This window comes from Pundamilia nyererei, unplaced genomic scaffold, assembly GCF_000239375.1.
Source record: "Pundamilia nyererei isolate P.nyererei 1_Seehausen unplaced genomic scaffold, PunNye1.0 scaffold00059, whole genome shotgun sequence".
Lineage (NCBI taxonomy): Eukaryota > Metazoa > Chordata > Actinopteri > Cichliformes > Cichlidae > Pundamilia > Pundamilia nyererei.
The window spans coordinates 1330116-1356864 of record NW_005187460.1 but is presented as its reverse complement, the minus strand read 5'-3'; the positions used below and the strand labels follow the sequence as shown (position 1 = coordinate 1356864).

General features: G+C 42.2%; 1 protein-coding gene across 10 annotated transcripts in view; it reads left to right on the top strand.

Moving 5' to 3' along the window:
- The window catches only part of tnrc6c1 (trinucleotide repeat containing adaptor 6C1), a 49117-nt gene that overhangs the window by 14077 nt on the left and 8291 nt on the right, over positions 1-26749 (top strand). For 8 of the 10 annotated variants that reach the window (XM_013911260.1, XM_013911261.1, XM_013911259.1 and 5 more), the window contains exons 2-8: positions 1596-1697; positions 2728-2749; positions 10978-11334; positions 21040-23460; positions 24942-25136; positions 26277-26443; positions 26555-26632. In XM_013911260.1, the coding sequence (XP_013766714.1) occupies positions 1635-1697; positions 2728-2749; positions 10978-11334; positions 21040-23460; positions 24942-25136; positions 26277-26443; positions 26555-26632 (3303 nt within the window). In that variant the 5' untranslated portion in view covers positions 1596-1634. Of the gene's footprint in view, positions 1-1595; positions 1698-2727; positions 2750-10977; positions 11335-17448; positions 17593-21039; positions 23461-24941; positions 25137-26276; positions 26444-26554; positions 26633-26749 lie in introns of those variants that run through there. The other 2 variants (XM_013911265.1, XM_013911266.1) reach the window with 2 other exon arrangements.

Genomic DNA, 26749 nt, shown 5'->3' with positions numbered 1-26749 from the left:
TATTCCTGCGTCTTTTGTGATCTTACAAAGCTTCAAACGACGCGTCGACTATTAAATCAGTCGTCGACGATTTTGATAGTCGACGTAATCGTGACTAGTCGACTAATCGTGGCAGCCCTATTGCACACTTAAAGAAATATGCTGCTTAAAAGTGGAATGTGAAATAAACTCAGTCTTACGTCTGTGGATTGTGGACGAGTCACTCACAAGCACCTGCCTCATGTTTACCACCAAAACAAGTGCCATGGACATGGGTCCAGTCTTAATTTCATTGACCAATAATTTCTGTGATAGTTTTTGTCAGCCTTTTTTTTTTTTTTTTCTTTCTCTTAACAGAAGCAAGACAATGACTAAATAAAAATGAATGCACGAGTACAAAAACAGTGATGAACAAAAACAAGATGGAAGTGTTCTGGAGAGACTAGATCAAATCAGAGTTACAAATTAACAAATTAAATTGTTTAGAAAGGCGGGATGAGTTTGCTTCTGATTGGATCACTTTCAATCTTTTTGTGCAGTAAGATTAGAAGGGAAATTTGATCTATCCCAATAAACAGGGTGGCAGCCAGCTCCCATGCTCTCTTTCTCATAAAACTGCGAGAAAGAAGAGAAGAGTGGACATATGGACACATTTTGCTTTTGTTTTATTTCTCTTGATATCAATCTGTAAACGTGCCGAGTAACTCTTACCTATAAAATCACAACAAACTTTTACTCTTAAGTCAAGTGAATGAACTTTAGATTTATTCTGTCATAATCTTATGACATTTAGTCAGCTGAAGCTAAATGACAAGACTTTTGGTTTTTAGGGTTTTTACATTAGGTTGGAGTACTTGGTACCAGGTGGTTGTTTAGTACCTACTCAGCTGGGGTTCTGTGACGTTAACAGACTGCACGCCACCAATTGGCTAGTTAGTGGCGTCACTCAATGAGTCATGAGAGTGGCTTCATGAAAATCAAAACTTCAGTTTTTCAAACCCGAGTATATGAGAAATGTCCCCGAGTCTGAGAAAAAGCCATAAACTGAGAAGCAGGTATACTATAACCTTGACATCCACCATATTTTTATTTTTTATTTTTTATTTTTTTTGTGGTTTTTTGTTTTGTTTTGTTTTTCTATCCAAATGACGTCACATCTTTCAGCCACATTGCTGTAATGACCCCATTCACAATTGTATTAGGAAACAACTGAAACCAGGTTGGGCTGAGTAGGTACTATTAGAACTTTGGCAGTGGATCATTTTGAGTGCTGTGGGTTGCAGTTAACCCTGATTGGTTTGGGGTTGTTCTGGAAGATCCTGAACAGATGTTGATTGAATTTGGATTTTGGAGTTGACGATAATCAAAACTATTCACCTCAGCTGACAGTGATTTTAGTGTGTTACTAGTCCACATATCGTCACGTGTTACAAACGCAGCTACTGACACACTGATTTCAGTTTGAAGACTGATAAAATGAACCATTCAGCTGAAAAGAAAATGTCAAGAAATCACTTTCATCTGTGTTCACTCTGCTGAGCCAAAGTACTCCTCTCTTTGACTGGTTCTTGGGGTAAAACCTTGTCAATCTCTCTCCATCTCTCTTTTTATTTAAGCTGTGAAAAGAAGCAAAAATACGAGAAGAGAACCATTTGATGGAAGATAAGAAAAAGAAAAAACAAGACGAGAAGAAAAAGAAAGAGGCTGCTCAAAAAAAGGTAGGCTTGCAGAGTGTTTTTGAAACCCACATGCTTTTATCATGTTGCTGTAATTGTTCCTTCCTGTTCTTTATCATATGATAAGATACTGTAAACTCCAGCTAATTGCAGCAGTTACTGGCAGTCAGCTGGATTTTGGGTAGGGATTGGAGTGATTTTATAATTATTAATGTTTTATTTTGAACCAGTTTCCAGTTAACTTTGTGTTTAATGCAGGGACTCCTCTTTGTCTGTAGTCTCCATTACGAGGGCTCAAGCAACATTTGACCTGTTGTGCTGCTTGTTTTGGTTACACAGAAAATATTTTTTGTTAGTTCTAATTATAATTTTAGGATAAAATGCCTACATTTTATAGACTAAAGCAATCATAAATAATTACAGATTATTCTATGGTGAAAAGAACAAGCTTGTTGGCATTTGCAGTATTTTAGATGCTAGTATGCTATGTAGTACAAGGCCAGGCACAGCTCTACATTATAAGTGTTTTTGGTGTATAGAGCTCCTATGTCAGCACATTTATATATTCATATCCCCTAACCTTAAGTCCTCTTCTAGCGATCTGTTGTGCTTGTGCTTAAGCTTTTTTTTTTTTTTTTTGCTAGTGCTGGAAAAAGTACAAGCTACAGGCTAGTTTTCCCTCATTAACTTAATAAATAATACAGTTTACACTATTCAATTAAATAACACAGCAATAATCAGGTCCTCATCTGTCAGGTGGACTTAACTCCACCGTCTTGCAATGAGGCGAGTACCAGCAGTCAAACCACGGCAAACTAAATCTTGTTTGGAGCTCTTAAATGTGTCGAGCGTTAATCAATTTAGTGTTTAAATACACGAGCACTACCTGTCCCTTAGCATTGCCCCTGACTAGTTTGCTTCATTACTGTTGTGTGGATCATGAGCAAAAATGTTAAAAATTATTTCATGCAAAACCGCATACTGTTTTCTGGATCTTACATGGAATGCATTACATGTTTATCTTATCATTTTAAGTTTGATCTGTTGTTAACTTGTTTGTTTGTTTTTTCAGGCCACAGAGCAGATTACCAAAGGTGAGTTGTTCCTGCTTGTATTTTGTACAATTGATGCACAACATCAAAGAAAGACTCATTTGATTTCTTTACCACAGAATAAAAGGAGCGTCTGTTATGCATGTTTTAATACTGGAGTTGTCAGTGTAGACCTTTGCTGCGAGTCTGTGTGATATCTTGTGATAGCAGGAAGGACACTGACTGTGTGAGGGTGTTACATTGTTGTCAGAAGGGGAACCACACAGTATATGCAGTTCTGCCTTTTTGCCACTAGGCGTCAGTTGATTCTCAGCTCATTGCTATGCTGTTGATTATGAAGGATTTGCTTTTAAAGTTGAAAAATATATTGCAACTGAAAGCATTACTGGCCACCAGCTCTGCTGTACTACCTGAGCCTACTACCTACAACCTAATAAGAAGCATAAGAATGGTCCATCTCCTCTCAAAGCCTCCACATAGGGGTCCTCAGGCTTACCTCAGAGGGTAGAGGAGAGGAAGAAAATCTGAAGGAGAAAAAAAAACCCAACAAATAAACCATCTGAATAAAAATGCCTAGAAATGTAGTTTTGTAGTGAAGACTGCACTTAGCTTGCAGGTTTTAACTCCTGCTTTGTGGCAGCTACAGACCCACTCTCTTCACTGTCTCCCCAAGCCAGTGGTTTTAACAATCAGAGGGAAGCAGGTAGGATGTGGTGGACAGTCAGTTAGCCTGGCAGCAGATCTTCATGTCGGCATGAGCAAGCAGATGGGAGAGGGACTTAATGTGTCATGAGGGATAGGCAGCGGGAAATCTGATTAGAACTGCTCAAAGATGCTGACAGGATGGCCTGAAGGGTAGAAAGAGAATAGTTATTAGTGAGTGTTAGCACATATAACATGCCGTTTCTTTTCATAGTATTTGTTTGACACTTCAACTCTTTATCTTAACCCCTATTAAGTACCAGATCTAAAAATCACCATTTATAACAGGCTTTTCTATTATCACACTTGACTTTTTAGCACCTTTTACATATTCTGTTGCACTGTGCTCATGTTGATCATTTCTGAAGAAGATCACACAGATTATAGATTGTCTTTACCTCAATATTACTGTGGCAGTTAACGAGGCACTGCAGTTATTATCTATTAATGACTGGAAAAGATCGTGAAAAAGGGCTGAAACAGTTGTCTTTTTTTCTGAAAGACACCATGAATCTTAATTGACTAATCAACTAAAAGAGGCAGATTGTGTCTGATACTAGTGTAAGGTACAGTGGGAGCTAATTAGGAGAGCAGGGCTAGTGCGGAGGCTGAATAAACAGGCATTCATACACAGGAGATTTCCAGGAAGACCCCAAGCGCCATAGTAACACTACACCACCTCCTGTCTGGTCTAGCACTGAGGCCCGCCCTGGGACCAGAGAAGGAGGAAGGAGAGAAAAAGGTGGGCTGTAAGGAACAGAGATGGAAGAAATTGTTGTGGTTTTTATTTGTGTGAAATGTAGAGAGGTGGCTGGTGCCTCTGGTTGATTTGGGAGAGTGCAGGAAAACCATGTTTGAGAACACACAAAAACGGGCAGAGCTATGTGAAACTGTGAGAATGCACTCCCGTTTCCTGTTTGCCGGCACAGCTGAGGGGCCCCTTTGTAGGATATTTCTACTGGCTCATTTTTATGACACACACGCTCTCACTCTTACAGTCTCCTAATGTGACCTGCAAACACAAACAGCATATATATGCTCTGTGTCTGTGCAAATCCACCGTTACGCATATGGTTTTATATCACAGCTACTTTACGATGCCAGGTATTTTAGCATATCCACACCATTTCAGTATCTAATATCAGTCACAGAAATCACTATTTTTATACTTTCAAGAAGGCATCACATAGATATATAGAGAAAAGATATGAGAGAGAGATCTATATCTGTCTGTCTCTATATCTATCGCTCTATTTTACAGTATTTAAAGTCCTACTGTATGATTGATTAATTTTGCATAACCCCAGGGAACCAGCCTAAAACATACACGTGTAACATGTGTAGGATGTATCTACTGGCATGTGGCATTTTTTATTTATTTTTTTAAACTAAAGATTCTCAAACAGCTTTAATGGTGTGGGGAAGCCATGAAGCATGGCAGCAACGCTGTGATGTGAGTATCACAGAGACCTTTATCACAGTGTGTGCTGGGCCGCACTCATGGTGTCAGCGACGCACCCTAAAAAGAAAAATAATAGATGAGTCTATTAGTAATAAGCATTGTGCACATCCACCATCAACAAGCTACTCTAGAGTTCATTTCTAGGGGTTAATGAGCTATTGTGTGCCTATCCATGCTGTGCATTTTTGTCCCTATCAGAGACTGGGGACAACATGCATGCACATCAAGGCGCACATTTACATAGTGCAATAAAAGATAACATTATTACAAAGTAGTGTCGTGGCAGTAATTTCATAACAGATTAATTTGCCGTTTCACATTCGCTTAATTACGCCCAGCGCTTTGTGCTAGAGAGCCATAAATTGTGGTGCGATCAGGGGGGAAATTTATACCACTGCATGTCTTATCCCGAGCAGCACAGCTTAAATGAATGCAGTACTGGTAATGATAAGCTGCACTTTAAGGAACAACACAAGTAACAGCTGTGTTCAGCTGCATTTACACCATAAATTGTGCATATGAGCCTGTTGTCATTGCATATTGTCACTTGAGCCATTATATTTATGACAACTGACAGATGGGCTTGGGTTTTTGACATTACGGTACAATTTAATTAGCAACACTCAGATGTGAAAGGGTCTTTGATAAAACACTTGTGTGCTATATAATTCACGCGTGATCTTTTTTTGTGTATGTGTGTGTCTTTTCTTGAAATATACCCACACGCTGAGTTTAGCCTGTCAAAACGTGGATGTGGAATTAAAGGCCGGACTAGTTGGTTAGTGAGCTGCAATCTGAAGGGAAGCTTTATTGGAGAAGTTGCAAAGGTCAAGTCTGTGGCAAACAAAAATGTCTAGAATGTGTTTGACAAATTAAGCATTTTCAGCCCCTGAATGTGGCGAAACAGATACTTGTAACATAAGTGCCAAGTGGCATTTCTTTGTTGCAGTTTCAGTTTGACGCTGTTATGTGAGACTGAACCATTTTTCGGACTCAGCAGGGGCTGCCCAGGTCAGGAGGACAGGACGTTCCACTGTCTTTCACACTTCGGTTCCTGTAAATCATAACACTCTGGAATCTGGGCTGCCTGCAGCTGCTGGCACAAGAGCTGTTTTGTCTTCTGAGATCCCCCCTACTTCAACCTGTGGAGCTCTTCTGCAGGTGGAGAGTAGGTCTGGAGAGAAACACTTAAGAGCTGGAAGTGAATGTCGATCCTGAGATTATATATTCAGACCCATAGTTACCGTTTGATTAACGCTTTGACCATCACAACCTTGCGTTCTCTGCACTGTGCTGTCAGATAATAAATATTTTTTTAAAATCTTATTATTATTATTATTATTATTTTTTTTTTTTAAACAGCATTTTTCTCTGTGTGGAATGTAATGCAGTGACGGGTTTCCCTCTTAACTACCGTGTCGTATTTATTCACTTCTAATTAAACCCTTTAATCTTCTCTCTTGTGAGGCTCGCTGCTCACATTTTAAAGCCCACAGGAAAAATGAGACGGAGAGCCTCAAAGACATGCCGCCGTTCCTCCCTCACGATTCACTCTTTCTGCTACTATTTTCTAGAAATAGGCAGCATGTGTGTTTTCTTCTATTTCTGTTCCGTTAAAGTGGTGTGCTGTGACAGTTTGGAGGCAAATGATGCAAAGGCATCACAGGATTTCACTCTTATTCACAAGAAGGCCTGGCTGTTAGATTGAACACATGTAACATACTGGACAATAAGCAAACAGCAATCCTGTTTACAACAGCGAGATTTTCTTTAGCTAGTTTATAAAGCTCCATTCATGGCCTAACTTGTGGGATTAAAGGCTCAGTTATAGAAGGCTTGCATTTCAGTATGTACTCTGTCCAAGAGTGAGACGAACCACTTCAATGAAGGAACAGAGCAGTGAGAATGATTATTAGCATGCTATTATTGTACATATAGGGGAGGAGAATACTGATAGTATTTAATATATACTTGTAAATATTGTACAGGCTGCACAGTACTGTTAATATATTAATTATGTTTTTGAAAATTGATTTGCGACTCAGAGGAACATCATTTGAAAACATTCATTCATCACGTATTGTTGTTAGGACAGTTTTAAAACTAACTTACCTTGTGATGAGTACTTGCATTCGCTAGTCTTCAGTTCTTCTGCACATTGCTATCCAAGCACCTGCACAGAAGTATCCTTTGTCTGCAAGGTCAGACCTTTTTTTTTTTCCTTCCACTCAGAGAGATTGCCAATGCTTTTCACTCTCTTTCTCCTCCACCTTCTTCCAACTCTTTTAATATATCCCCAGACAATCCTAACCAGGCAGCCCACAACCTCTAGCTCTTAAACAGCCAGGCAAGCATACTATCATTGTTTCTGAGGAAATTAAGACCCCCTTTTAAAATAGAAAATGGGATGGCTTCCTCTGCATGAAGCACACACAGCCCCAAGGCCAAGGCTTGATGTGCATCTTTGATGAAGTGGGAATTCTCCTGTGCAGTGGCACAGCTGAGGACTCTGTTATTGCAAACAGGCTGTCAGCATGAGTCGGTCTCGTCTCTTCTTACTCTATTTCACTGTTTCGCTGCTAAGTACTGCCTGAGATACAAGCACTGTACACCACACCTGCCAGAAACATTTATTAAGCCCTGCCTTGATCAGTCTCTGAATTTTAATTGAGAATAAAAGGATATTTTTACATTAAATCATCAGTTTATCAGGATAACTGAATTTGGAGGACTTGTGTCGCTCATGCAATCTGAAGAAACCAAAGCAGCACCGGCAAATGGTGATCCAGTTGTAAGCGGATTTGGACCCAAGTTGATTTCAGGCAGTGAGTCTCGAGCTAACAGAGGAGTGCACGAGGGGGTGGAGACTTTCTTACACACACTACACTCTTCATCACTTATCCTCGCTCCCTGCCTCCTTCCCTTCCTCCCGAATGTCGATTCTCTCGTTCGCTCGCTCTCCCTCCCTCCCTCCCCTGTCCCTCCCCTGTCCCCTCCTTGTTTCTTCCCTCTGATTGGCTAAAAGGGCAGCCAGCTCTCCCCCCTCTTCAGCTTCCAGAAGAATCTACGTCACATCATGGAGTCCCAACTGTGTAATGCTCATGTTCATAACTACGATTGCACATTGTGGCATAACCTACAACAGTCTTCAGTTTTTTTTTAAGAGGAAATCACCTCTTAAACTCAGCGGGTAGAATTGGGCAGGAATTATCGTGTCCATCTGCCGCCTTTAATACAGTAATAATGACAAGAGGATAATGGTAGATCACTGGGAGTGAAGGAGAAAGGGAGAGGGGAGCACAGGAAGGTGGGGAGGGATAAAGAATGAAGAGGAAATGAAGCAGATGCAGAGAGATCTGATGAGAGGCGAGCTCCAACACTATAGCGTGTGTCGTCGTCGTCTCCCCCCCCCGCAACATTGCTGAGCTGCAGGGAGAGGGAGATACTCAGACAGATTTGGGTGAAACTGGATCATACTATGACTGACTGACTGACACACACACACACACACACACACACACACACACACACACAAACGTGCACAGAAAAATGTTGCCATTTGTGACGTGTGAGCGAACATGTCTGAGTATTTACAAGGCTGAGTGTGCTTCCACGACACCATCTCGCCCTCTCCCCTCTGTGTGGGCCTCAGCATTACATAACTCTTTGTTTTTGTGTGTGATGCCGGACTAGCCGCATGTGTGCAAGTTATTCACTGCTGCCTTGCACACACTCATTTTGTCAGCCAATCGCAAGGCCCCGCTCTTTATAATACAGTTAGGCTGCAGCACAAAGATTTTCTTTTTCTTCTGGCTGGTGGTTTTTAAAGACCCCCCCCTTCCCTCGCAGCAAGAGCTCAAATGCCATTGTGGCTCAGTGCACATTATGTCCAGTCAGCTGGTGTTTGGGGGTCTGCTCTTGTACAGTATGTGTAGCTCTTAAGCACTTTTTTTTTTTTTTTTTGCATCCTGTTTGCATTCTAGTTTACCAGCTTATTTTATTATGTAATAAAATGTGCTGAGGAGATTATCCAGTGCGCTTTGTGTCTCATGATCCATCTCATTCTGGAGCAGCTCCGTGACCCCAAGCTGACCAACATGTTTGATTTAGTGGTGGCTTCCGACCGCCTATTTCCAAATTCAGCGACTGTAAATTAGCATCCTGGGGGTGTTTTGGACTTCACGGCTCTGATGTTTGACAAGTGGATCTTGTCGGTTATAGCAGCCGTGTTTTTTATAGCAACAACTCTTATTTCAGTGTATACATTTTAGAGAGGTGTGATTAGGTAGTGATGAACAAACAAGGGATGCATCACCCATTATTAGCTTTACACCTTCACTTACCCCAAAAGTACTAAAACCTGCATGTGGTAAAAACACAGTTTTGGTCACTGTAGATAATTTCTCCCTTTATAAAATCTATAATGGGAATAAATATTTTAACTAATTTGTGTTTTATGAACGCTTAAAGATGAGAGCAAATCGCCTCTTTGACAGGCGTGACGATATCTGGAGCTGTAGTTGATTGTAGTCTTAGACCCTTTACCAGTAGTTCAAGTCACTTCTTGACCATGTTTGCAGTGCTGGGGGTTTTTGCAGCATTTTAATCAAATGATTTCACGGGTAACACGACTCTCTATAAGATGCAACCAATCCAGTGAGTTTGCACTCCAGTTTTGTGAAATTCTGGTAATTTGTTAGTCTGTTACTTCTCACTAATTGGCGAGCATCATATATGCGTTGCACCCATCCAGCATATGGATTAAGCTTGCTAGCCTTAACTTGGCCCTTCACTCTTCTGTCTCTTGGAAATGAAGATTGTGACAGCGTAAAACTAAACTGGAGGCTTCACAGTGGTTGCATTTTTTTTTTTTTTTAAATACATAGTAGATGCTCTCACGAATCCCCAATAAAACGTCTCAAGTACACATTAGCCTGGTAGCTGCATGCAACAGTTGACACCAAGATTGTAGATATGATGATGCATTTAAGCTGCAGAGAGGCTAGATATTTTCCTCTGGGGAGTAAGAGAGTGACTATTGGAGTTTAATTTTCTTTTGTAACACACCAGTTTTATAGTGATGATATACCAATGTTTTGTTCCCAACTTCTAATGTCCCTCAATTGAAAAAAAAAATAAAAATACGAATGCATGAATAAATGTTATTGGAGGTTTTTTAAATTATGTGCAGTTCTTAGGCTTCGCTGCTCATGTGAAACCCTGCAGGGCTTCGACCATGAGAAATGGCTGGTCAGAGCAGAGAGAGCCTCGCACTCTGTTGCTAAGGGTAACTAAAGCTAGTTGGATAAGAGCACTTTGCTTCAGCAGCCGTGCAAGCAGTTAATAACTAACGGCTTTTGTAGAGCGCTGAGAGGTGATCATTTCAGGGGCCATAACCTGCCACAAACCATGAACAGCTTATGTTGATGGTGCTCAGCGCTCTTTACAGCACCGTCCTGATGGAGACAATAGCCCACAATAATGTAGCAGGCAGGTCTAAGTCCATTTTCTGGTACTTGACCTCTTCAACACATATAATCTGTGAACCGGCACCATGACAGGCTGTGAGGGAGTTGGGTGTCTTGGCCATCTCTAAAGTCATCATTTTTTCTTTTATAGTGCCACCCCGAGGTTATTACAGTCCTGTGGTTCTCCAAAGAACAACCATCTGTTTGGACTGACCACTGCCTTGAGTAAATCTTGTGCATTTATAGATTTCTGCTCCTTTAGCCTTTCTGAATTTAACTTCATAGAAATCTTCCAAAAGTATCCAGGGCTTTGAAAAGAGTCAGTGAAGGAAATGCTTAACCACAGTAGCTTTACAGAAAACATTTAAAATGAATTACTGACAGTAATTTATAGAGGAAGAGGGCAGTATTCAGCAGTTCCTTTTAGTTTTCTTTAAATGTGTTATGTGTCAGATATAAGTCATATAAACGGTCTCTAGCGAGTGATTTTATTTATTTATTTGGAATATGGACCAGTCCATTTGCAACTAATCATATAGTATTTTAGTACTAGTGTGTGCTCAACAGCTCTGCTTTACCCTTCCTCATCCCTGCATTTCTGTTTTCTTGTTGTTACTTATCCCCACCCATTTCATCAGTGCCAGACTCTACCAAGCTCAACCCCAGCCCTCCTCTTCCCCCCGTCAACCCCAGTGCCATCCCATCTGTACCCCCAAGCAGTGGAAATGGCAAGCGCATCCCCTCCGGAGGTCAGCCGCAGACAGCACAGCAGTCCCAGACTCCGCTCCAGCAGCGCTACCCGCCCAGAGAGGTGCCCCCACGCTTTCGTCAGCAGGAGCACAAGCAGCTGTTAAAGCGGGGCCAGCCTCTTCCCTTGGGGACGCTGCCTCTCATCACCACGGGACGTCCCACCACTAGTGAACCTGCAGCAGCAACAGTAGCCATACACTCCTCTCTTTCCTGCTCCTCTTCCACTGCAGCCAGCTTGCCCACAGGTCTGTTGGTTTGAATAAGTACATTTAATGTTTTCTAAAAAAAATCTTGTGATGTTTAATTACATAAATCGTAAGAGGTTATTTGGAATTACTTGTTTTACTGATGATATATTCAGCTTATCCACATGAAGTGGATATAAATTGAGAATGAGGAGTGAAATTCAGTGGAGTTACATTATGTTATACATATAGATGATGCACTTCCTATAATATTGTTTGACCTGCTTGTGATGGGATAAAAATGATACGCTGCTTTTATAATGTGTTGTGGGAGCAGCAATGCTTCTTCATTTTAGCACATTGCTAGGTGGTTGCCAGGTAACCTGATGGCATCATAACATGTCATATATAATACATGTTTTGTGGATACAAATTAGATATCGTGAAATAAAATTGGATGATGCTTTTTATAGGTGCACAAATGTTAAAAACAGTTGATTTTAGCCCTGTTGCTAGGTTGTTGCTTGGCAACATGACATGGTCACAAGACTTGATATAGTTAAAAACCTTCAGGGACCTAAAATGTACCTGTGTGTCCCCTCATCCTGGTCTTGTAAGAGGAGTAAATGGACAAGGAAACAAACACACATACAGATTGTGTATTATAGTAAGATGCTACACATTTTAATCAGGCTTCTGCATGGACAACACTTTCTTGCTCTCACTGTCTGCATCACTAAAATTTAATCAAACAAGACAAAATAAAGTTGACGTTACTTAATACAATTAGAGAGTGCAGGTACTCATTGCTGCAGGATGTAAACTCTTGGTTCAGTCTGTACTCGAGCAAATTTGAGTGTATCCCATCAGTCACTGTCAAGTCTGCAGTTTTAGTTGCAACATGTAGAACACTACTCCAATAATAACTTTGGCTGGCTACAGCTACTTAGTCAAAAAGTATGTCATGCCAGAACAACAACAGTGTTGGTTCTTCAAAGATCTCTACTAATATCTGTTTGACTTATCTCAGCTGTGCCAAAGAGTTCTGGCATTCTTAAAAAGCAATGGCTGTATCCACTCCTGTTTTTGTAAGGCACTGTGCTTGTAATCATGCAGTGTACCTGCAAGGCTGTGCAAATGCACAGGTGCCGCTGGCTATTGTTTATTTTCATTCAGCCTGTCTGGGAATTAGGGATGTGGATGTAGGAATACTGGGGTAAAGGATGGCGAGTAAACACAGCTGGCTATCTTTGTGTGTCTGTGTACTCTCCTTCCTGTGGTTTTATGTTTGGCAGTAAATCAGGTTCTTATGTGTTTTTAAGTGGCGGCAGGGAACGGTTATTTCCTAAAAAGGTGCTCTTTGGTGACACTTTAGGGGCACTGGACACTTTTCAATGCCTGAGGAGCAGCACAAACTTTCTCATAAATGTGTCGTCTGCTGTTTGAGTGCAGCCTTATCTCCATGGTGATAAGATGTTTATCCTGTCCACGTCTCTGTCTCCGCCTCCACCTCCACCACCTCCTCCATTATCATCTTCCTCCTACTCTTTCTTGAGCTTTCCTGACCATCCCTTCAGTATTTCCTGCTTTTGTAGGCGGAGCAACACTGCACTAGCTAGCAAGCTAGCTGGCTGCCTCAGTGGGCCTGACCTGGCATAGATAGAAAGACCGAGTGAGAAGGAATAAAAGAAAGAAGGAGAGAACTAGCATGGCAGGCATCCAGTTCTGTGGGCTGAAGTGACTCATGGCTTACGGTAAAAGCTGCTGTTTCTCCCCGCCCCTCTCTGGCAGGCTGGTTCGGCTCTGCTTTTGCTCTCTCTGCGTCTTTAAACGGACTGATTACATTATGACAGACAGAACGACCTCACAACACTAAAGGCAGCTCAAATGGACAGTTTTGCACAAGCATGACTCTGCGCCATCTCCCCTTGTGATTCGTCATATGTCTCTTTAGTTAACTTCAGTCGAGTTTCACTGAGTTCCCTTTTGCTCTTCTAGTTTTATCATGTTTCCATCTCATTTTACACTGTATTTCATTACCTGCCCACATGAGGCCTTTTGACGAGCAGTAAAGGTAATTCTGTGTGCACCACTGTGTATACATGCGAATGTATGTTAACGTAAACAGTCATAACTTGAATGTCCCTGCTCAACTTGACTCATAACAGTAAACAGCTGGTGTGTTTAATAGTCCAGGCTCAGGGCAAGAGTTAAGATTGTATGTCATAAAGATTATTAGCTATTCTCTGGATTAAACGGCTGTCTCTATCAGGGATATGTGAGGATATTACATAGGGAAATCCTGGCCTCCCTTTGACTTGACTTGTTTAGGTGAACTGTTATGACTGCATGGTTGAAAGTGCTAAAATTTATAGCTACCCCCTTTTTGTATTTGTGTAATGCTCTGTGGGAAAAGCCCTTAAAACATGATCAGGTTTTTTATGCCCATAAGCTGCATTAAGACAAAAATGGCATAACATTGTGGTATGAGCCGTCTTTGTCAAGTGAAAGGACAGTGCAGCTAATGTGCTAATGGCTTGTCTGGTGTAGCAGAGAGAGAGTGAGTACATGCTTGCTAGACTTGATGTGCTCTTTAAGTCTGCTGATGATGCTGTAAAAGAGCCTTGGGAATCCCCTCAAAGAGGACTGGGACATCTTGTGATGTGATTAAACATCAGCTCTCGCTGATTTTTTTTTAAAATTTTATTTTCTTCTATCTTGTCTTTCTTACACTGTGTCCCTGCTCTTCTGACTTTGTCTGGTGTGCTGGTTGTTCTTTTCCTCAACCTCTGCCACGCCAAAACACATGCTCACACATACTGTAAGTAAAGAATGTAAAGTATCCGTGATTAGTCAGGCTCCACATACTATATTATATGTGTAACTGTGAGTCTTCCCATTATTATCACTCTCTCCCTGATGTTGCTGTTTTGTTTTTTTTGCTTTGCAACAATTCATATCCCGAGGCCCTTTCATGTAGAGAAGGCATGACACCAAGCTATTTTAAGACTGGCATGTTGAAGAAAGACCTTGACCTGGTTTATCCTTTAGAGAGGGAGGAGAAAGAGGATACTGACAGCCAAACATGATGGCCAGATGTCTTTGCTGTGTACTTTTTAAAAGGCACAGATTGTCCTTCTGCCATTCTTTTCCCCTTGAGATAATGTTGAGATTATTGGCAAAGCAGTTGCAAAGAAAGCATCCATTAAATCAGGTTTTGCATATGTATATACGCACAGCTCCTGTCCTTATCTCACCCTTGTTTGTCAGAGAATTTAGCAAGCTATCTGTGCCACTTTGGCTTTGTTGCTACTGCTGCGCTGCAAATATCTATTGAGGAGTGTTATATTTGCCTTCAACAAATCTGCTGGTTATGCCTGTGGTTGATGACAGCTGGCATTGTGTCCTGTTCCACTTTGCCTTGTCAGGATATCCGGGTCACTGTTGCCATACAGTTTAACCCTGCCTCGACTCTAAATCTTAAATCTGTAACACTAAAACTTGCCATTATTGCAGAATATCCCAAACACAGCATGCAGTGACTAAATAGCTTTGTCTTGCATCTTGTTGTGGTGTGGGTGTGCAAAAGGGCCATTTTCTGCGTGCTATCAACTGGAATTGTAATGCTTATAACAAAAATGTGTCACATTAGTGGCTACCAACCCTATTAATAGCGTTTTTGATTAACCATCATCTCTAGCTGATATGTAATTTTTAAAAAATCATTACAATTCTCTAACAATTTGTGCAAAACTGCAAACACATTTACACATTTTTCTGTCTCATGGGGGGAAAAAAAAACATCAAATCAGCTCATGTGAGCCGAGCTGAAAAGTGCCTAAAAGTATTTGTAGAGCAAAGATGCTCCATAATATCAGCAATGAAATGTTGGATACAACTTGCCCCAGTTAAGGTCAGTAAGTGGGTTGCATTGTATTAAAAATTAAACTAGTTAATTCAACTTCCCAACAGTTTCTACATCACAAATTCGCCGAATTTGAGTCCCTCTTGTGTTATTTTTGTTGCTTTGTGCAGAAGTAGAACAGGAAATATCAAAGTAGGAAAGACATTTTTTTTTTTTTTAGTTGTCTTGTTTTGCAGTACTGAGACGTGGGCAGGTAATAGTATAGCATGACGCAGAACAATTGTTTTTGCAATGTTTCTGCATCAAACCCATTCTATCAATAAGTTTGATAAAACGAACCCCTGCTGCCGCTGCTGTAATGTTTTGCACTGATTACAATGCATCAAATCAAACGCAGTGTGGCGTTTGAGACCATCATAGGCAGAGGTAGCAGATTCCTGGGAGGTGCACGTTTGTGTGTTTATCAGAGAGTTCATTCATCTGGCTGGCAGCATGCATTGTCAGCTCTGTACCATCCAGTCTCTGTGCCCCTCAGGGACTTCATTAAGCCAGGATCAGTACAGCTGAGGCCCACATAGCCCTCCTAGATTATTTCCTCCTCCTATCTCTCAACATCCATCTTTGTCCTTCATTTTCTGACTTCTTTCTTTTATGTTTTCGTTCCTCTGGATCCCTCCCTTGTTCTACCCTCATCTCCATTTCCTCCACAAGTACACCCTCTGAGAATACATTGGCCGTGAAAGTATTCAGATTTCTATTACCAAACGTCCGTCAAGTTCATAGGAGTACTTTACAGAAAATAGAAGGCATAGTTGAGCAAATTGTGCATGCCGTACATTTCTTGGGAAGGTGAAAAGGGAAACGTTAAAGCATTGTTTGCACAAAGAAGGCCACTTCAGCAAGGAAACTCGAGCTTCCCTCGCCTCTAGTCAGGTGTGTTGTACAAATGTTAAAGTGAAGGACAGAGAACAGAAGGCACACAGGCAGTCCAGTACCAGATCAGACCGCATCATTTTACAATCAAGAAAAATGAGCATTCAGCAAAATGACCCAAAGTGTGTTAACCGCTTTTTGAAAGAGAATTTTTAAAGCAAACAATCCTCCACCAGCTTTTGACCTGAATCACACAGACCACCTAGCTTTCCAAGCTAAAGGATCACAAACTAAATACTTGAACATTTCAAATTTTAGTGATCCCACCACTGGATATCCGAATGCTTTAGCTTTCTTTTAAACTGTAGCTTTTGCTTTTACAGTTTGCTGCACGATAAAGTAATAGATATACAACGAAGCATCCGAGTTGTTGTCAGGAAGCTGTTTGTTTTTTCCTCTACTTGGATGCACCATCTGTACTTTGTGTAAGTTAGCACACAAAGCGAGCGAGTGGCCATGACCTCACCGTGCATTAGGACCTCACAGCCGAAGGGGGGCTGAACTTCAGCCATAAAGGGACTCTGTTCTCCACTAAACATTGACTTATTGTCTTGTTGTGTGGGTGCTGGGATCATTTGTAAACAATAGCAGCCTTGATCTAGGGAGCTGCTGCTCCCTGCTCTTCCTATCCTCTTCCCTCTCTGCCTTCTATCTCATGGGTATCTTCCTCTGTTGTCTCTGTGCGCGTCACTCCAGCACCATGTTTTGAACCAGACTAAATCACACACAAATTAGCAGATCCCTTCAACCTTGCTTATTTCATGTGTCCAGAAACCATCTCCCCAAAGTGACAGCTCTGTTTTTGATTACTGCATTTCCGACTTGCAGCCATAAATTTTGACAAAAATCGACATTTGTCATCCTGTGCATTCTTATCCTGTGTCTGTTCATGTGTGAGGAAAATTGCCATTCCAGCTCTGAAGGGCTTCTCTCGCTCTCTTTCGCCTGCTGCCGCTATTCAAGAGGCTTTCCGTCGTGGGCGGCAGCACTAATTGCAGACGGAGCTAAATGTTTAGTGACAGTTTTGAAAGGTTGAAAGATGTGAGGGCATGGGCGGGAGAGAAGAGCCCTGCTTTTTTGTTTTACATCATGGCTTGAGAGTGAATAATAAAAGTCTCCCCTCTGTTTCTCTCACTCTCATCCCCTCCCCCTCCCCGCTGAGTCGGCCGCGTCTCGGTGCTTTTCCAGAGAGGGAGAATATCCTCCATCAGGATAGGAATAGAGCGCGATATAAATAAAGCCGGAGAGAAGCAATAGATAGGAGAGGAAAGACCCAGTCAGAGCAGGGTTAGTGGGAGGGGCCGAGCAAGAGGGGTGAGGAAGGAAGGGAGGTGGTGGAGGAGGATGGGGGGGGGGGGGGTTGTCTCATGCCGTGCAAGAGCTGTGCAACTTCTTGGCAGCATTTCAGATATGAGCCTCAGAAGCTTGGCGAGCCGAGCAGACATATTGAGACAAGGATGGTCGCTGCGTTGCACACAACCTAGCTCTTTACAGGATGGTCGGGAGGCACCTCTCCACAGGTATTTCATTACTGTGTTGCACACTCTTCTACTTTCTTCTTGCTCTCTGTTTTTCCTCCCATCCCTGTGTTGTTTCGGCTGATTGCGTTTGCGCACTTTTAAATATTAAAGCGACAGTACACTGTCGAGCATGCAGTGTCGTGTTACGATGTTCTGTGTGTGTTATTGTGAGGAAAGCATGTGTGCTGTTGAAGCAGGAGCACTGGTTATCCAGACAGGAGATCAGAGCCTTTTTGGCTCTAGTTCAGGACTGAGAAAATGGCGGCCCTGCACTTCTCAGTCGAGTGACGCTACAGAACGACGGCGCTGTGTGTGTCAGAAATACATTGCCCTCTTTTTCTTTCTTTCTTTTTTTTTTTTTTTTTCTCCCCCTTGCTCTCTTCTGCACCCTCTCTCCCTTGTCTGTAGTTGCAAGCTTTAAAGTAAGCTTGAAAACATCTTGGTGCACGCATCCTATCACTTCCCTCCTGTTGTTGTGACAGTCGCCGTATTTGCATACAAACTATGCACGCATGTGAGGGCGCATGTAAACAACAGAGGCTTCAGTTTGAGATGTAGCAGAAATGAGCCAGTGAGGTGGCGCAAGGTTGATGATTGGAGTAGAGTTTATTGTTTCAGTGCTGAAAATCGCAGCCGGATTGCTTGATCCATTCTACTCGCTCTCGGAGAAATAAGATGAAGCATTTTTGCATGCAGTTGTATGGGTAGATGGATGTTTTCTGAGGTGTAAGTAAAAGATGTTGTCATTGATTGCATTCTGCAACATGGTTCCCAAGTATGGAATTCCTTTTTTGACTTTTTGGTATAAGGATGCTCCAATCCAGCTTTTTCCAGTTCCTATACTACACCATTACAATGGCTTTGGGTAACTGCCAATACTGAGTACAGGCCCTGTGACAACTTTGAGCTGTAATCCACAGTCTGATGGAAAGAATAATGTAAGATAACATCATTTAGCCTAATTGTTGCTTTATGAACTTTGTAAATTAAGATGCTGGAGTTTAATATATATATATATATATATATGTACTAAATTGGTATTTATTAGTGAAATAACTTGGGACACAGAAATGAATTAAAAAAATTTAATAGATAATAATTATTTGCACTAGGGTTATTTAAGTTGAGTGTGAGGATCACTACTGTTTACTGTTTTCCTTTACAATAACGCTAGCTTCTAATATAGCCCTGCTCACAACAGGAATGTGTTGAGTCACACACTTGTATCTCAGCTGGAGTAGAGCTCAAAAGAAACAGGAAATCTGAAATAACTGAGTTGACTTGTGTTACCATGAGTGAAACGAAGGCTTTAAAACAAGTGTTAAACCAAACACAAGAGACGCCGATGGGGAAGCATTTTTGTTTATTTAGCACCTTTGAATATAAATGTCACAACAAAATGAACATTAAAAAACAAAAACTTGCCCAAAAGTATGTTTTATTTAAAATTAACTCTGGAGTTAATGGGGAGCCAGTGCAGCTGAATTGATAGCTCCCTCATATTGTGTTATGCTGCCTTCCAGTTGTAGGATTTTTCCACTCAGAAAGTTGGAGAAGCCCCGCCAACCCCGACTTCAAAATCCAAGATGGTGGCAGTGCACGTCAACAGTAGTAAAACTGGGAATCTGTGCTATAAATGTTGTGTATTTGTGACTCGCTAAGCAAGCTGTACACAGAAAAACGACCAAGGTATTGTGTGTTATTGCTGGCGATGGATGAATGGTTCGACCTTGCTAAAGACCAAAATAAATCCTGCTATTTCTTGCTTTTACTACTGCTACCACAGCAGTGGCATCACTCCCAGCTTCAACTTCAGAGGTAAAATGAGCACAGCATTAATTCAGCCTGTGCTCTGTGTGCTGACAACTGTTGTAGTAAACAGAGAGGCCCCAACAATAAAGGAATATCACATATCAGATCTGTGCGTCACTAGTTGGAAAGGTTCAGTATCTATCTGTTATGACTTCTGTTTGCAGTGTGTGTTAAATTATTTCAGCAAAAATATTTTACATGCAAATGTTTTTAATTTGATTTATTTTTAACCTTGTTTGTTATAAATAACCTTAGAAACTGAAAACTTTATTATTGATGCTTGAGCTGTATACATGCACAGTAAAATAAAGAGCAAAGCTGTCAAAAAATTAAGACTATGTTATTTTTACCTGAAGGTATTACAAAAATAAATACATTTCAGTGCATTTGAAATACATGCAGAATTTGGTTTGTTATTGATTTGCTGATATGGGTCAGTCATTCACTGAAAAAGACATTCCCTAGATAGCAGCATATGTTGCTCTAAAGCCTGTGCACATATATGTCAGGATTAATGGTGCACAGGTGGAAACTTGCCATGTCCACTAAAGCACCTCTGCATCACGGTTCCTGGCTTTTGAATTGTGTGTTGATTGCAAGCTGGAATGTCCCTGTCCTCTTCCGTCTGGAGCATTCCACTTCCATTATTTCTCCCAGAAATTGCTCATTTTGATTGGTCAGACCACAGAACATTGTTCCACTTCTCCTCAGTCAATCTTAAATTACCTGAGGCCCATAGAATGAGGCAGTTTTGTTTTTTTTTAAATGGTAGCGTAGTTTTAACTTGCATTCATGAATGCAGTGATAATGTTGACAAGTATTCCTGAGCCTGAATCTTTTTATGACCTACAATACATAATAATAATCACAATGATGATAATAATAGTTATTATTATTATTATTATTATTATTATTATTATTATACGTAGAGCAGTTTGTTTGTTTTTTTTATGATAAAATATAAAATACTTCCTCTTGCAGTCTGTATGAACTTCTTCCCATCAGCCTCTCTGGAAACCTTTTTATCTAATCATGTTACCAATTAGCTTAAAAGGTTCCGAGATAGTATTCTAGCTTTGTACCACGTTTCCAATCTTTCTGTTGTTCCTTTCTTTAAATACTCATAACTTTTCAATCATTTTCAATTAGAAAAGCAATGTTATCACTGCCATTCTTTTTTTAAAGAATTGCACTAAACTAATTGAACATTTGAGGGAAAGACGAGAAAGAAAAATATAATATCATGTTTTACTACAAATTCTTTAAACGTACTGAATGCACGGCACCTTATTTTGATAAATGACATATTTTAAAGTGTTTGTTCCTTTAGAAATGTGTAGTATACAAATAAAGTACATAATTTTTATTCATTTACTAATTAAAGCCCCCTCTGTTATCATATTAGTAATTTTTCCTTTTATTTATTTATTTTTATGTGGGTGGTATGTATTTTCATTTATAAAGCATGGTGAAGACACATTGCATGTTGCCATGGTATTTCAATCTTACTAAGCAAATGTGGGTGTGATGACGTATGCAACTTAGTCTCTCTGCTGTCATCCTGTTGCTCCTGCTTATGGCTCATGATTTTTTTTGTGTGTGTGTCTATTTTCCTTGTGTGTGTCTTTCACACAGAACTGCCCCCACAGAGTGGCCAGGGAGCCCAGTATGATAATCCCCTCTGGGGGCACCTGCCAGCCAACAGAAGTGCTACGAGTGCTGCATCTTCCACCAATCTCAGTGGCTGGGATCAACTAATTATTGACCAGAAGGACACAGAGGCTTGGCCTTCTATTACACTCAGCCAGAGCCAGGTCCCTCCAGGAGGATGCCCTTTGGACACTGACTCTGGTCACCTGACCAGCAGCAGCAGAAGCAGTAGTACTAGCAGTAGTTGTAGTACAGTGAGTATGGCCACGGGAGCAAATAGCCAAACAGGCCACTTCCCTGCCAACCACCTCAGCAGCAAAGCCAACAGTGGGCCCAGCCCTGCCAATCATACTGGAACCAGCATGCTCTCTGGCCAGGTTGCAGCCAGTCGCAGCTGGGGCCCTGGGGCTGTATCTTCCCATTGCCCCCCTCAGTCCTCAATGGGGAGTGAAACGAAGAGTGACAGCCCAGGAGGAGGAGGCAGTACTAGGAGCTGGGGTCCTTCATCATCCTCCAGCACCAACTTTAACTTGAACCTAAACCCTAATGCCAACCCGTCTGCCTGGCCCATGTTGGGGCATGACGGAAGTGGCACAGGGGGAGGCAGCTCAGGGGGAGCCAACACCATTTCACCTCCTCACTCTACACCCAACCTCTGCAATCCACCTGGCCCCCCACCAGCCCAGACCAGCACCTGTACCGGAGCCAACACTAACAGCAACTCCTCGGGGATTGGCAATGCCTGGATTACCATGATGGCTTCTGATGCAGAGCCACACCCCTCCCCGTCCACGAATGTGTCTTTCAGTTCAGAACCTCAGAACCTTAAAACTGATGGACCAAATCACACTAATAAGCAGGAACCCCCCAGCCCCATCCGCAGTTTGCCTGGCTGGGGAAGTGCACCTGTAGGCTTGGGTTCCATGACCCAGCCACCGCCAGGAGGCTCACAGGTCAATGGTGAAGATGGTAATTCAGTATGGGGTAACAGTGGCAACTCAAAGGCAAGTTCATCTAAGGAGGCACCTGGCTGGGGCCATGAAGGAGATGGAACAGGGAACTCTGGAGGCTGGGGTGAACACCCTGAAGAGACCCAGGGAGGATGGGATACACCCAGCTCTCCCGCACAGGACTCTCAGTCCATCTCATGGAGCAGGGCTGTAAGCACAGCTGCGGCTAGTGAAGGAAGCAGTGACAGCATGGAAGGCCATCCCCAGCAAAAAGACCGGTCATCCAGAGAAAAATCAGCTCCTTTGATCCCTGCCCAGGATCTGGACCCCAGGGTGCTGTGCAACAGTGGCTGGGGACAGACTCCCGTTCGCCAGCACACTTCCTGGGACATGGACGATACCAAACGTAAGAGTGATGTAGGCACTGGATCATGGGGCTCTGGCTCAACCACTCCAGTCGATGCCCAGGGGCCCTCCAACACTAACACAGGCCCTAGCCAGATGACTGACTCTGGGAGCAAAAATGATGCACCTGGTTCTCAGGGCACTTCTAGTTGGGGTGGTAACATAGCAGCTACCAACCAGCCAAGCTCTGGTTGGGGAGAGCCACCCAGCAACATCAAGCCCCCAGGTGGCCCTGGTGGTTGGGGAAACCCTCCACCAGGAGGTCCAAGCACCAGTATACCCAAAAATGGTGGTCAGTCCTGGGGAGAGAAGCCAAGTGGGTGGGAAGATTCTCACATCAAGTCAGGATCCCAGAACTGGGGAGAACAGCCCAAAGCATCTCACACTTGGGCTAGCAGTGGAGTGAGCAATAACACAGCAGAGTGGGGGGACTCAGAAGAGAGTAAAAAGAGTCCCACTACTGCTTGGGAAGGAGAACCACGAGGCTGGGGAATGTCTTCTCAAGGACCTGGAGGTAATGGTGGCTGGGGAGAGTCACTTCCTCAGCGACCCAGTGGTCCCTCTCAAGGCTGGGGGGGCAAGCCTCAAGATGGGCCTAGTGGTAACAATGGAGGAGGGAGCATGGGGTCCTGGGGGGGATCGGGCTCAGTGAAACAAGGTCCAGGTAGGGGTGGAAATAAGCAGGAATCCTCAACAACTGAGCCTACAGGCTGGGAAGAGCCTTCCCCTCCTTCCATCCGACGCAAGATGGAGATCGATGACGGGACCTCTGCTTGGGGCGATCCCGGTACCTACAACAAGGCAGTCAATCTGTGGGACAGGAACAATTCAGGATCGTCCCAAGCTAAAGTTACTACTGGAGGCAATAATCCCCCCAGCACCAACAACAACCATCCCCACCCTCTCAATCACCCTTACCACGGGCCACCTGCACCTTTACAGAGCCACAGCCAAAACAGCCAGAACTCAGGCCCCACCAGCGGGCCTTTGGATCCTACTGTGCAACACCAGCCTGGAGCATCTCACAGCAGAGGTCCCCTGATGGCTCAAGGTAAGGTGATATAAACTATATATTATGCAGACTGTAACATGACTTGCTCAGATTTCCCTGTTTATGAATGCTAACAATGTATAGTTAATATACACAGTCAGCATTCAAATTTTGATTTCAATGAGTTTAATCTAGTTAATGGTAAACTATAATGCCTGCCTGGGTTTCCTAGTTTCTTCATCCTTGTTCACTGTTCAAAGCAAAAGGTGCTAAAAAGCTTGTTTGGTGGTTGGCTTTGTCCGCTACTAAGCTCCAAGCTGTTGATCCACTTAAAGGTAATATCTTAACCTAGTTTACTCTCTTTGGATTTGCCTCTAATCAACTATCTAAATCAGGTGGGTAGGGCCAGGCCTGTCCCTCAGTGACGCCCTCACACTTCACAACTCTCGGCTCGACTATGGGGGCAACCCTGGCAACCTCACATGGCAGAGGAAACACAAGAATGCTGTTTACAAAGGGCCTCGTGAAAATATTGATTCACCACAAACTGTTTGAGATAGATAGGAAGTGTGTGATTATATAGGAGCCACCATCTGTCAGTAGTTGAAGTGAGGAACAGGAGGAGGAGGAGCAAGACACTATGCACTGGGCAGAAGCCTCCTGCTGGCCCTCATTTGACTCTTCATGTTGAACCCTTTGGATCAATCCTGACAGCAGGCTGTTCACTGGCTGTTTAATATAGAGTTTTAGTGACTTACGATGGATAGAAACAAACTCTTCAGATGAGATTATATCTTGTTTAGATCAGTGCACCTCTTACCCAGTGACACAAGAGGGTTGAATGTTAACTATAATTTTGAAGCAGCCTTTGGGACTTGACCTTTCCTTGGGGAGAGAGCTAAACTGAGCTTGGCGCTGCTGCAGGCCTAGAGACAGCACTCTGTCTTTCTTGCCAAAAGGGACGGGACCATGCCAAATCTTAAATGGGCATCTCCTCCCTCCATCAACCTTCCTGCTAAGCCAAACCCAGGTTTCTGCCTCTCTGCATGGCTGGCATTTCACACTTCAAAGCAGAAGGCTAAATCAGTTTAGTGGTGTTAACCGGACTCAGTTATATTTAAGCCTCAGGTTATTAGGGATCAAATACTAAAATGTTTGGTTTTTCTATGTATATATGGACATTGAATATGGCCAAGACACAATCATACATCACTGTTAGATTTCCATCCCATTTTCTGTGTCTTGGGCATCTACCATGCACATTTAAACTTAGCTAGCAAAGTAAACCAGGCTGTGCTGTATGGTACAAAGAGCCCTTATTGTTGCTCTGTATGAAGGGCAAGAAATAATGATTTGGTCTCTTAACTGTCATTTAAACACACAATTTTGCAAACAGAAGTCGGTGTAATGAACAAATGGCGTATCGTAACAACAAAATCTTTGTAGTTTAGTTTGACACTGTGTGGTCACAATATTGAAAAAAACGCCGCATGATCTGATTGGTTTCTGAGTAGTACTGATTGTGTTTGTGTGTCCTCCAGGTTGGGGAGAGATATCCAGCTCCCACACAAAATCGGAGAGCTCCTGGGGGGAACCTGCATCTTCCCCGGTTAGCGTGGATAATGGGACGTCTGCCTGGGGCAAACCCAGCGGGAACTGTGGGGGCTGGGGGGAAAGCAATCCGGAGAGCTATGGCAGGGGCAACCCGACAATGACACCTGCATCTTGTAAACCTGGTAAATGGCTCAGTCTCGTCCAAGTGTGGATAGCTTTGGGATACAATCATACTGTATGTGTTGCTATACTGCTTAAAAACAGAAGTTTAAAAATTCTCTCCCGGTGAGTCAAGTCAAGGACATCAATATGGCACAAGGGAAGCAGGAGTACTTGGGTTTTGCACATAAATCTACACTGACCCCTAGTGGCTATATTATGTTTTTGACGCAGTCTCTATGTGAAACATAAAACCTTCACATTTACTAGATGTAAAACATCGTACAAACAAGTTTTTAATTGTGCATTATAAACATTACTAGCTTAAGAGACTCATGCATATTACCCAACCATCCCCAGTGCTTTTGAGCCAGGTTGTCAAGCGTGGTTCAAACATCCTACCCATATAGTTGAGATTAAGTTGGACCAGGCAATAGTAGATAATAGAATAGAATTTACCTGTTGCTCTTATTCATACTGCTTTTTTTAAATAATTAACTTCTTGTTATTTATGAAGACAATAACAATAGAATTAATAGTAGCTTTGTGCTCATGGTAACACATAACTTACATTCATGTTCTTAATGTTAACTTTTTTTTTTTACCACCAAAATGCCTCGTTCAGCTGACTAATGGTTACTTTTAGTGATTCAACTATGTTAATTTAACTAAGGCAAATTACTCTTTTGCTAAATGTTTTGACATATTGCTCATGTTTCCGTCTTGGCATATTTATATTTAAAAAGAAAAAAAAAAAGAAAAACTTGTTGCATGTGTGGCTTTGAGTGTTGTGAGCATTTACTCTTCAGAAATGAAACCACACTTTCGAGGGTGTATGAACAAGTCTGTTTGTGTATTTGATGCACAGTGCAGCCGTGGTTGTAAGAGACAGCTGCCCTCACACTCAGAGGCTCTAAAAGAGAGATAATGGGTATTAAAAACAGAACAGAACTCTGCTTTAATCAAGGTTTTTTTTTTTATTAATACTTTGGCCCAGTCATTGTTCTAATACTGGGTTTCAGTATCCATCCTGTTGATATGTGAGATATTGTAGTACTTTGAGCATGTTATTTTAAATAATGACAAACATCACAAATATGCCACATAAGGTACCTGTTTTGCCCTTATTATTTGTTGTTATGCGTTTTTGTGGTTGTTTCCAGCTCCCAAACCTATGCAAGATGGATGGGGAGGTGGAAGTGAAGACCTGAGCCTGTCAGGTGGTCAGTGGGATGCAGAGGAGGTAGACATGTGGAATAGCACTGCCTCCCAGGAGAGCAACTCTTCCTGTAACTCTTGGAGCAATGCAAATAAAAAGCCCCCACCAAAGGTGTGCAGCACAAATGCTTGGATAAAGAACACTTCTTTATGCTTTTATTTGACATCATAAGAAATCGGTTAATTGCACTGACATTGTCATTTTTGATCACATCTCCTACAGGGCAAGATCCCAGGGAAGCAGGATGAGGTCTGGATCATGAATCGTCTCATCAAGCAGCTGACTGACATGGGCTTCCCTGTGAGTGCTTAGTCTTTTCTTCAAATATAAATATATAAAATAAAAAAATTTCAATAGCCATTTTATAAACTTCTGATTAAAAGACTAGTAATTAATAATAATAAAGCTAATCATGAA